At 39.6% G+C, this 12,346-nt stretch overlaps 1 protein-coding gene across 1 annotated transcript in view; it reads right to left on the minus strand.

Annotated features, from left to right (window-relative positions):
- The window catches only part of LOC116826251 (macrophage mannose receptor 1-like), a 58,921-nt gene that overhangs the window by 17,989 nt on the left and 28,586 nt on the right, over window positions 1-12,346 (minus strand). The window contains 6 exon segments of the mRNA XM_075061942.1: window positions 2,825-2,958; window positions 4,074-4,174; window positions 7,189-7,238; window positions 8,770-8,972; window positions 9,100-9,135; window positions 11,297-11,441. Of these exon segments, the coding sequence (XP_074918043.1) occupies window positions 2,825-2,958; window positions 4,074-4,174; window positions 7,189-7,238; window positions 8,770-8,972; window positions 9,100-9,135; window positions 11,297-11,441 (669 nt within the window).

Below are 12,346 nucleotides of genomic sequence, written 5' to 3' on the forward strand. Positions count from 1 at the left end.
TTCTCACAGGAAAACGATTGCTTTCCATCTAGTATATGAAAACAATGCAATAAAATAAAACAAACATAATATTGATTATTTTTCCACATGCAAAGCCTAAATCTGGTGAGTTCTAGGGTAACTGAAACCAACCTCAGTCAGTTTCTGCAGCTCTTAAGAGCCTTCTTCTGTTGCATTATAGTTCTATTCTAGTATTTTATAAAATTTAAATTAAATTTCTTCTGAAGCTAAAACAGTATGAATACTAAATGTTAGAAGTCCCATTATCAATGTGCTTTTATTTTAGCAGTCAGATGAGAAAAAAAGTACCAGTGGAGGTTTTATTTTGTAGTCATAAACTGGTATTTACTAGACAAACTCAATTAACAGGAAAGTACTGGAGGCGTTCCCTGATTGTTATAGATAGACAGTAATTTCCTATAGTCCTCTACAGAGTGTACTTCTCCTGGCATGACTAGTCTTCTCATATTCACCTTGTATGACCAATCAGCTCAGGAGCAGCTTTTATGTGGGCTATGCAAGACATGTACGTGTACATACTCCTGCCACTCACACTGTACCATGCATAAGACAGGAGCCCAGTTTAGTCCAAAGTGATCATGATGTTGATAGACATGTGCTGTGTTGTTAGAGCTTGCTGTGTTTTTTAAGTTACAGAATTGTAGAGGCTTTTTGTGAGAGGATACTCGGGGTTCAAATAGAGGATTGGAAGAGATAGCTGATGTGAAATAGGGGAATGAGTAAAGACAGAAGTAAACTAAAGGAGAGGAAAATAGAAAGGGAACAGGAATAAGGAGAATGGGGAGAGGAATAGGAGAAGCAAAATGGAGAAGTGAAGGGTTACAGTGGGTGAGATGAAGTGGGACCAACAACCACAATACTTAGATAACCATGTTTAAGTTCAGCACAACACATCCTAGTGGACACAACAATCGCAGTTTAAAGGATGTTAGGCTGGTGGGTTTAGTCGCAGCCTTTAGTTCTTCTAGGTAGCCTTTGATTCTAGCCAGAATCATTAGTCTGGGATTCAGATTATTGATTAGTAAATCTCTTATCATTTAGTGATGCTGGTTTGAACCAGGTTTTTTACGGTGATGATAGGTGCATGGTTGGATCACATAATACAGATACATTGGTAGTTTTATTCATTGTCAGAGCTGTATTATTGATTTTGAGAAAAAAAATAGTTGTATAGCATTATGAGGATGAGACTAAATACTGTAGTCTTGTTGCAAAGAATTTTGGTCTCCAAATGCATCAGTTACATGAAATATTTAGTAACTCTCTTGAATAATTTGAAAGTGAATTTGTGGTGGTGGCGGGAGGGGGGGAGGAAGAAGGATACCAAACTTGTATCTATCCTATTCTCTGTTTAGAATGCAGTCATATGCAATGTCCATATTACATTCTCAGGCACCATGGTAGAAATGAAAGCTCATACTTTGGAGCAAGGGATGAATTTCACAACAAATTCTCGGGCTGTGGAATACAAATGACCCTAGCTTTATCTGCTACCCACCTCCTGTCAGGTAATAAGCTGTCAAAAAACACTGAAAGATGAGATAGTGCCTACTGTCGCAACTATAGAGTAATTTAAAATCAAACACTTTGATCACAGCTTGATCTTTCTGCCCCTTTCACATTTCATTCTGCTACCTCTACCACTATCAGTGAAAGTGAAATTGGGGAAAAGGGAAAAATGGGTGGTAAATGTTCGGTATACATGATACTCTACAATGACAAATTGCAATGACATGATGCTCTTTCTCCTGTATTTTTTTGGGGGGAGGGTGAAGAAGGGCATGCATTTCTTGGTATACAGTATAGACAGACTTTCAGTTTTATTATTTACTAATAAATTCTTCCCACAGTGCTTATGTGATATCCTTATTGTTAGAGAATTTACAGCTAGAGAAATATAACTTCTTATTGGTTATGGTCATACAGCTGCATACACTGATCTGAAATGTTTCTCATGCTGCCACTAGTAATTCTTTCTACTGATCATTCATGCTTCTGAACTGCCTGAAATTTCACAGTTAGATTTTGTCACCTAGCACGTTCAGAATACAAGACTAATACAGTGTTTGTAAAGTAGCAGTAGCAACTGCATTTCAGTGGAAAGAAAACAGAACATAAGAACATTAGAACAGCTATACTGGGTCAGAGCAAAGGTTCATCTAGCCCAGCATCCTGTCTTCCAACAGTGGCCCGTGCCAGGTGCCCCAGAGGGAATGAACAAAACAGGTAATAATCAAGCGATCCATCCCCTGTCACCTATTCCCAGCTTCTGGCAAACAGAGGCTAAGGATACTATTCCAGGAATCTATGTAAATCACCTGGTACATCAAAGATAAATTTCAAGCCAATGTTATACATAACCCAATACCAAAACCTTAGCATTTTTACTCTTTCATTCTGAATCCAAGCATCTGGGAAACTTTATGAAGATTACATATTTATTGTTCAAAGTGTTCTTTCTAATTTATCCTGGCAAAGAGGACTGTTTTATATTGTCTTTTCAGGTTGACCACTGATGACTTCAGTCCCTAAAATGGGACAAAAATTACAGGGTGGGGGGAAAGAAAGTGTAAGTTATATCTGCAAAGAACTGCAAAGTGTACTTCTGTCTTAAGTAGTTCAACCTACAGATTCAATGCTTTGGAGGTTTAAAATGGTATAATATCTCCCAAATGGCCCAGCCTGCCAAACAGCACGCAGACTTGGATAATCACTGTCCAACGTATTATTCTAACCATAAAAATATGTCCTTTGTTCACCTACTCTGCCACATAACAAATATCTTCAGTAAATTGTAACATACCTTATTGTTAAACAAAAGCCAAGTTTCTGGACAGCCTCCTAGAGGTGCAGGAGCAAATGTTGAGTTAATGGTACTGTTGTGCCTTTCACAGATAAAACCACTTGGATAGCCACAATTTATATCATTCCACAAACCTGAAAAAAATTAACTATAGTAAGTAGATGAATGCATAATATTAATAAATGGAATGATAATTGGACACTTCCTATTTTGTTTAAAAATAGCATTTATATTCTGTAAGAGTAGAATATACACATCTTAAAAACGATTTGTCAGCTAAGCTGCTTGGAAAATGTACAAATCTATGTATTGTTCACAAAAAATAGGTATTTATTGACAGGAGCTGTTCCGTACAGTTAGTTACTTGACCAGTACCTTGTGACAAGGCAATTAAAAATGAACAAGAAACGGAGATTAAAAAAAAGGAAAAAAAAAAAAGGAAGTGGCTCAAAACAACAAACTGTTTATATTAATTACTCTTAATTCCACTTTCTTTCACATGGAGCTTGAATAGGAGAATTTCCAGGGATACAGGTTGAGAAGTAATAGCTGGATATTTGGCAGAAGAATTTTCCATGGCACAAACAGATTGAAATAGATTTTTTTTTTAAAGAAAGAAAATATACATGAGAGATGGAACTTTTAGCACCTCCTTTAGGAGATGGTTTAGCATTTTAACCAACTGCTTTGAAATATTTAAGTCTCTCTGGAGCCAAAGATTCAAGGCAAGTCAGGGTTTTCTAGTTTCTTCATTCTAGATTGAGTGCTGTGGGGTTTCAGACAGCATCTAAAAAACAGAGGGCCTGATTCTCATCTCACTTCAGCTGGGTTACACTGATGTAACTGAGAGGAAAATTTAGTTCTGAAACTTTCTTTGTTCTGTGTGAAAGTTATAGAGAATTTATAAGATAAGAGGTTTTTCCTTATTATGTAAACGTATGCTCCTCCCTTCTGCACATACTGGATGGTTTTTACCTTCAGTCCCACAGACTCCTGCATTTAGTGGTGACTTTTTGTATATCATTTGTAAAGTGCTTAGGAATGAATTGTGCTGTATGGCAGCTTTTCAACAGGCCCATCCCACTTTTCCAGCACTAGCCTCTTTCTGGAGAAGTGTTGATAAGCCCTTTAAAAGACTAGATCCAACAGACTACATGATGTGGCAGCAAGCTAGAAACAACACAGAAAGAGAAATCTTAGTTCTGTACACACAAAAAATAAAATCTAAAAACCTAGTCCTGTCACTTACCAAAAGCTGATATCATGATCACACAATTTTCATCGTTATTTGCAAAATTGGGTTCATTGGGAGCCCAGGCTACATAATTCACTGGGGTTCCATCCATCCAGCTAAGAGAGAAAGGATGTAACAGTAATCATTAATCAAATCACTTTTAGAAAGAGGCACATCAACACATTACAAAAAATCATTTGGCAAGAATCCAAAAAGGTATATTCACAATTTCTATGTACAGTTTTAGGTGCATGATGTCCATTAGCAAACATGGGAGTTACATGGCTAAAACCATGAGCATCAGGTCAGAAATTTTTATTCCTTTTACTTTGATTATTCCTTTGTTGAGATAAATTATGTAAAACAAATATTGAAAAAAACAATAAAAAATAATTTTCCATTGATTGATAGAAGTCATTAAATAAATTTGGAAACAGTGTTCAACCAGTTCTAATACAAATAATGAATATTAAGTATGGCAATTACTTAAACAGATATGACATATTTTTATAAATCTATTCTGTTTCTCCAGCTGTGAATTGCTATTGATTTCACATAAGCAAAAATGAGATGAGCTACTTATCTGTAATTGTTAGTCTCAGAAGATAAATATCTCAATAGGTTACCACTCTTCAGTCTTTGCTCCTGCATACAGACTTGTAGAAACTCTCTCAGTTTACATCCTCCTACTGCAGTCCCTAAGCTGCACCAGCCTAAGGTGCTCCACACTCATTCCCTCTTTTAGTGGGAGGTGAACTACTCCCAAAATAAGTCAACTGAAATTAGAAAAATCAGCATCTGATTCTGAATAATTTTCTAAGTGATAAATCAGTCATTAGCACCTGAAAATCATCCCTTCTATGTAAAATTGTGCCAAACAAAAGGTTGGGCATGGGGAAAAGTCTCTCTATATATACACAGCAGGAGAAGAGCACATGAAACCCTCAGGGCTTCAAAGATTCTGGTTGCACTGGATTCCAGACAGACATGGAAGTCAGTTGAAGGGCAAATATAGTGCCCATCTATAATAAGGGAAATAAGGACAACCCGGGAAATTACAGACCAGTCAGCTTAACTTCTGTACCTGAAAAGATAATGGAGCAAATAATTAAGAAATTAATTTGCAAAAGTCTAGAAGATAATGAGGTGATAAGTAACAGTCTGCATGGATTTGTCAGGAACAAATTGTATCAAACCAACCTGATAGCTTTCTTTGACAAGGGAACAAGACTTGTGGATAGGGGGGAAGCGTAGATGCGGTATATCTTGACTTTAGTAGGGCTTTTGATACTGTCTCACATGACCTTCTCAAACAAACTAGGGAAATACAACCTAGATGGAGCTACTATAAGATGGGTGCATAACTGGTTGGAAAATTGTTCCCAGAGACTAGTTATCACTGGTTCACAATCATGCTCAAAGGGCATAACGAGTGGGTTCCTGCAGGGATCGGTTCTGGGTCCGATTCTGTTCAATATCTTCATCAGTGATTTAGAAAATGGCAGAGAGAGTACACTTTTTAGTTTGCAGATTATACCAAGCTGGGAGGGGTTGTGAATGCTTTGGAGGATAGAATTAAAATTCGAAAGGATCTGATCAAACTGGAGAAATGGTCTGAAGTAAATAAGATGAAATTCAATAAGGACAAATGCAAAGTACTGCACCTAGAAAGGAACAATCAGCTGCACACATATAAAATGGGAAATGACTGCCTAGGAAGGAGCACTGCGGAAAGGGATTTGGGGGTCATAGTAGACCACAAGCTAAATATGAGCCAACAGTGCAACACTTGCAAAAAAAACCAAACATCATTCTGGGATGTATTAGCAGGAGTATTGTAAGCAAGACATAGAATTCATTCTTCCGTTCTACTCTGTGCTGATTAGGCCCCAATGGGAGTATTGTGTCCAGTTCCGGGTGCCACATTCAGGAAAGATGTGGACAAATTGGAGAAAGTCCAGAGAAGAGCAACAAAAAATTATTGAAGGTCTAGAAAACATGACCTATGACGGAAGATTGAAAAAATTGAATTTGTTTAGTCTGGAGAAGATAAGGCTGAGAGGGGACATGATAACAGTTTTCAAGTACATAAAAGGTTGTTACAAGGAGGAGGGAGAAAAACTGTTCTTAACCTCTGAGGATAGGACAAGAAGCAATAGGCTTAAATTTCAGCAAGGGTGGTTTAGGTTAGACATTAGGAAAAATTTCCTAACTGTAAGGGTGGTTAAGCACTGGAATAAATTGCCTAGGGAGGATGTGGAAGGACCCTCTGCTGCTGCAGACCCAGAACGGAAGAAGCTCCGGGGGCCTGAGACCCGCAAGAGTTTTCCGGGGTCCTCAGCGCGAGTGAAGGACCCCGCTCCAGGGGCCCCGAAAAACTCTCATGGGGGGCAAATTGCCCCACTAACCCCACCTCTGGGCAGCCCTGGGAGATTGATGAGTCTGCTACAGCCTTAGCTAAGAGATCTGTGGATTTTAGATCATGCAGTAGATGCTCATACACTAAGGGCTTGTCTACACTACGTGTCAGATCGGCAGGCAGCGACTGATCCAGCGGGGATTGATTTATCGTGTCTAGTAGGGAACCTAGTATAGACGCGATAAATCGACCGCTGAGCGCTCTCCCATCGACTCTGATACTCCACCAGAATGAGGGGCATAAGCGGAGTCGATGGGAGAGCATCAGCTGTCGACTTATCGCAGTGAAGACACTGCGGTACGTAGATCTAAGTACATTGACTTCAGCTACGCTATTCACTTAGCTGAAGTTGTGTATCTTCGATCGATCCTGTGTGGTAGTGTAGACAAGCCCTAAGCTTCAGAGGTACCGGGTTTGATCCTGCCTGCCAATGGCCAGGGTCTATCAGTGATATACAGGATTCTGAACAGCTGGAGAGATGATAGCTATTCTAAGGGAGATATAATCAGAAAGGAACTGATTACCATAGCACTTTCCACTTATTCAGCCACTTATGGCCACTCTTCTGCTAAGATTAGTCCACAACTAACTATAACTAAGAGTTATCATCAGCTCTTGAAAATGGTAGCATTTATAGACTCTTCACTTTTGATGACCAAAATACATTTTTTTTGCTACATGTTAGAAGCCTAGATGTTCATATTTACTTACTTAAACTTTTTATCAAGACTCACTGTTAAACCAATGAAATATGATCTGGTCTCATGCGGAGAGATACCCTAAAATAAAAAGATGCCATTTTAATTAAATAATTCCTTTATATGTCACAAAGAAGTCTCAGGCAAAACAAGCAGCCATTCTCTTTCAATTGATTAGGTGGGTACTGTACAGTCTGAAGAGAAGACAATAATTGAAATCGATGGGATTTAATCAGGAACTTAAAGGTAAGCATGTACTTAAATGCTATTATAAATAGAGGTGGATTTAATCACATGTTTAAATATTTTCCTGAATCAAAGCCTAAAAATCTATAGTTAGGTATCTCAGTAAAAGTGGTCTGCTTTTCAGAGGTCTTGGGCACCCACAACTCATACTGAAGTCTGAGCTCATTAGGAACTGCAGACAGTCAGCACCACTTTTAATTAAGTCCCTAAATACTGCATAATTGTGTAACAACTTCCAATCCTCAATTTCCACATCTCTAAAACAGGGACAGTGATATTTATCCATTTATTCAGGATGTTGTGAGACAGAAATTATGTTTATCCAGTATCATATTTGTGTAAATTACTACTAAGGCTAGTCACATACAGAGAACTCAGGAGCTCCAGGAATCCACAGCCTTATGCTTCTTCCAGTAGGTAAGACTGGCTCAAGGGCCCTTGATAGAGAAGCAAACACACCTGGTTGACATTTTTCTCAAATGTGAACAATTTCACAAGTAACTAGGTATATTTTGGAGGACGTTTCATAAATTCAACAGCAGGCAAATTTCATCAAAACAAACAAACACACTGTGATGGGGCAAGGCCAGATGGCTACAGTAAAATACTGAGAAACAGGTATGTTAGCCCCAGGCTAAACAAATCCCTAGTACCCTGGTAACCAAATGGCAGTTGCTCCAGGTTAATCAAGGCACCTGGAGCCAATTAAGATCTTTCTAGAAGGCAGTAGAGAGAGCTACTTTAATTAGAACACCTGCAGCCAATCAAGGCAGGCTAATCAGGGCACCTGGCTTTAAAAAGGAGCTCACTCCAGTCAGGCAAGGAGGAGCCAGAGGAGAAGGAGCGTGTGTGAGGAGCTGGGAGCAAGAAGGCAAGGAGCTGAGAGTGAGAGAGTGTACTGCTGGAGGATTGAGGAGGACAAGCATTATCAGACACCAGGAGGAAGGTCCTGTGGTGAGGATAAAGAAGGTGTTTGGAGGAGGCCATGGGGAAGTAGCCCAGGGAGTTGTAGCTGTCATGCAGCTGTTACAGGAGGCACTATAGACAGCTGCGATCCACAGGGCCCTGGGCTGGAACCCGGAGTAGAGGGCCGGCCCGGGTTCCCCCCAAAACCTCCCAACTCCTGATCAGACACAGGAGGAGCTGACCCAGACTGTGGGTTCCACAAGAGGGGAAGATCACTGAGGTGAACAAATCCGCCAATAAGCGCAGGACCCACCAAGGTAGAGGAGGAACTTTGTCACAACACACAAAAATCACAGCTCCATTCCTCTCAATAAAACATGTCTCAATTTGTGTTTTCCAAAAGTTCAGAAACATAATATCAAAAGTATCTATTTCCCAGTACGTCACATTATTTATTTCTGAAATAAATATTTTTTCTTACAGTTTTCCATAGAAACTTTCTTTCACTTTCACTCTCAATTACAGCAAGATCTGCGAAATTCTTTTGGCAGAACTCTCGGGCTTTTTCCATTGGCACCTCATTTTTGCTGAAAAAATACTGTTTGTCTTCATATATAATCCATCCATCTTTAGTGGTCTGATATTCTGGAAAGTAAATAATGTATCCATAAATTCTACATCTATAGCACAAAACATTTATTCTACAATAGAAGTTTTATTAAGAGTTAATATCCCCTCCCCAAAAAAAAAATTAAAAAAAAAAAAAGCTTACCATACTTGCTAATTGGTTCTGATTTTAATGATACTCCTGCAGAACAAGAGAAAATCTGAATGTGTAATGTATGCCATACATATTCTTCAAGGAAAATTTATTTTACACAGTGATTTAATGCAAAGAAATGCAGTGTTAATTAAGATGTTTTAGACGCTGTTACAATGTTAATGTTTTTCAGTCAGAAAAATATCATGGTAGGTACATTCAATAGTTATGTTTAAATTCTATCAGCTGCAGCAGAAAATGGATCTCACACCCAGAGCAACCCATTCACCACAATCTTAGATAAATTTTTCTTTAAATTTACTCCAGTGTCAAAATGCCTGAATGTTGTTAAGATGAGAGGAAGTGTGAATGTATGGATCATCAGCCATTTATTTTGATTGATCGGTTCTGATGGAACAAGATACCCGTGGCTTTTGGCCATTGCTTTTCTGAGGAGCACTTGATTTCTTACTCAAGAATGGAAGGGAGTTAAGAGTATTTACTGTCATGTGCTCATCCAGCAGTGATAGCAATAATGCTGATTCCTGTGGGAATGTGTTTGTTCCACCAGCAGTTACTTTAGGTGGAAACCAGGTAAGGCTACTGGATTTCCTGCCAATCAAGCTGGCTCCCAAAGCTGCCTGGCTTGCTGGGCTCCCTCTGCTAGCAGGCTACTGGGCTGTGTGGCTCCCACGCTCCCTGTCCAGTACTTAGGCAGCTTGCCTGGGTGGCTGGCTGCTTGGTTTGCTGGATCCTGGTCTGAGTGCTTGCTGGGCTCCCCAGTCTGCTTGGAACCCCCAGCTAGCTAGTCCCTGGGTGCCCTCTCCCCAGCTGGCTAGCTTCCAGGGCTGCCCACTTGGTGGACATGAGGGCTCCCTGATTCTCCTGGCCACCTGGCTCCTTGACCTCTGAGGCTTCCTTGTTTCCCAGCTACCCAGCTCCTTGGGCTGCTTTACCTGTCTGGCAAACAGGTGCCTCTCTGGTTCCCTAAGCTGTCCAAGCATCCACCTGCTCCCTAGGCTCCTCAGCTAAACAGCTTTCTTGCCAGACTTATCTAAAATGACCCAATGAGACAACTTCTAAAGATTCAACATGTTGCAGATAGAGAAGAAATCAAACATTGGCAAAAAGATTATGAAGCCCGGAAAATCAAACACAAACCTGCTGCTCTGATCTGAGTTTGAACTGAAATCCGGCTAATTTTGCATGGCTTCAACTTCTGCATTAAAATTTTTGAAAAGTTCTAGTTTGATAACAATTTAACTATGTGAAGCTTAAGCCCCTCCCCCCCCCAAAAACAAAAAAAAAAAAAACTTTTGTTATATTAGAGTAACACCCTTCAACCAAAAGAGGTTGTCCTTATACAACTGAGAGGAGAATTTGGCCTTCTACATTTAAATTAAGGAAGCCAATTTATTTTCCTCCCCTCATGCCCTTTTGTAAAACACTACTCAAACATTGAATTTCAAAAATGTATAAGTGTGGATTTTTCAGGTAATGTGTATAAGTATACAAGTCATAATTATTTATATATTGTACCAGAAAAAATAATTAAAAATTAAAAACTACTACAAAGTATTTCCAGATATTTTCATCAATGTTACTAGACACAGCTGTGTTACCAAACAAAAGAAACAAGCTTGATTTCAGTTAGAAAAGCACATAAGGTTCCAGAGATATTATCTCATCTAAACAGATTAGTCCGAACTCTCTGATCTAATCCACAATTGTTTTCAGTTGCTTCCAGTGCCATTCAGTACAAATATTCACACACAGAGGAAAGAGGATACTCAATCTATGATTATTTCTGAAATCCGTCCTTTGTTAGGGAGACTTATACAAGTATAAAAACAAATGTTTCACAGAACACACCATAATTATTAACAATGTTAACTTTTACGGTATGAACCTATAAAGAACATTAACCAACCACATATTGAATTTGCTCTCTCTAGGACATAAACACACCAGTTATTTACATGCCTTATTTAAGCACAGGCACATATGCATGTTCAACTGCATATTCCTAACTCTGAAAATCTGGCCTTATACATGTTGTACTACTTAGTTCTCTTTTTGCAGGTAACCTTAAGTGAAGTATAGTTTTCAAAATCTCACCTCTTTAATTTGTAATTAGCCCACCAAAGGGACTTTTTTTTAAAAAAAATAATCTGTTTAGTTTTCTTATTTATAGGGGAAGGAATCCTACCTTTTTTTATCTGACAAATCCAGTCATGCAGCATTTCGCAAGATGCATGCTCCCAATGTAAGGCAAAACTGTATCCTCTGATCACTCCACAATCTTTGTCTCCTTCCCGATTTCTTGATCTTTCTCCCCAGTCTGTGTACCTTACCTATTGTAGAAAACAGCTTAGTTACTATTTTTGCCTTAAAGAGGGACAGTGTTTGTTTTCTGCATTATCATGCAAGAGTGACCTGGGCTTGTTTTACAGATTTAGTCTCATTCAATGGGAGTGGGAAAGCGGGAGTGTAGTGGAAACAATGTGCTCAACACTTATGAGGATGAGCGTAGTTTCAGGCATAGCGTAGTGAGCCACTGGTGGATTGAGACTATCTTCAGTGGGAATAAGATGAAGCATTTCTTGCTGTGAAGAGCTTTCCCTCCTGTCTGCAGTCTGAGGACACAATGTCAGGGTAGGAACAGACAAGTGCACTTGCTTCTCTGGCTGCGAGTTTCATCTAGCCTCACTGCTGGTGTTTCTGTATGTGCTGGATAAACTTCACTTGACTACCTGCATGATAGAGCTGTCTCCCTCATGGCTATTAAGCAGACACTGGTAGAGAGTCTTCCCCTGCTTCTGTCCTTGTACATTGCTGTACAAGGCTGCCCAATGCTGCCTCCCTTGCAAACCCCAGCACAGAGAACTCTTCACAGCACTGATTGATATACTGGGATTCTACAAGCTGCAGAACAGCCTGTAGGCAGCCCGGTAAGGCTGCTGTAGATTAGAGCACCCCACAGCTGGCATCTGGGGGCACAGAGAGGGCTTAAAGCCATGTTTACCTCCCCTCCTCTTGATTTGCACTTTCTGTGTTTTGCCTACAAGAGTAGCAGCAGAGTGTCTGCCTAGATCCACAAGTGATGGGAATTGTTAAAATCTCCTTTGTGAGGACAAGTTACCTGCATCTCCAAAACAAGCAGGGACTAGGCCCCTGCTCAGGCAATTGTCACTTGAAGTTAACAATCTCAGAAGCATTCACCCTGACTCACACCTTCCTTTGTTGGGACTGAGCATTG

The sequence above is a fragment of the Chelonoidis abingdonii genome, chromosome 2, assembly GCF_003597395.2.
Source record: "Chelonoidis abingdonii isolate Lonesome George chromosome 2, CheloAbing_2.0, whole genome shotgun sequence".
Classification (NCBI taxonomy): domain Eukaryota; kingdom Metazoa; phylum Chordata; order Testudines; family Testudinidae; genus Chelonoidis; species Chelonoidis abingdonii.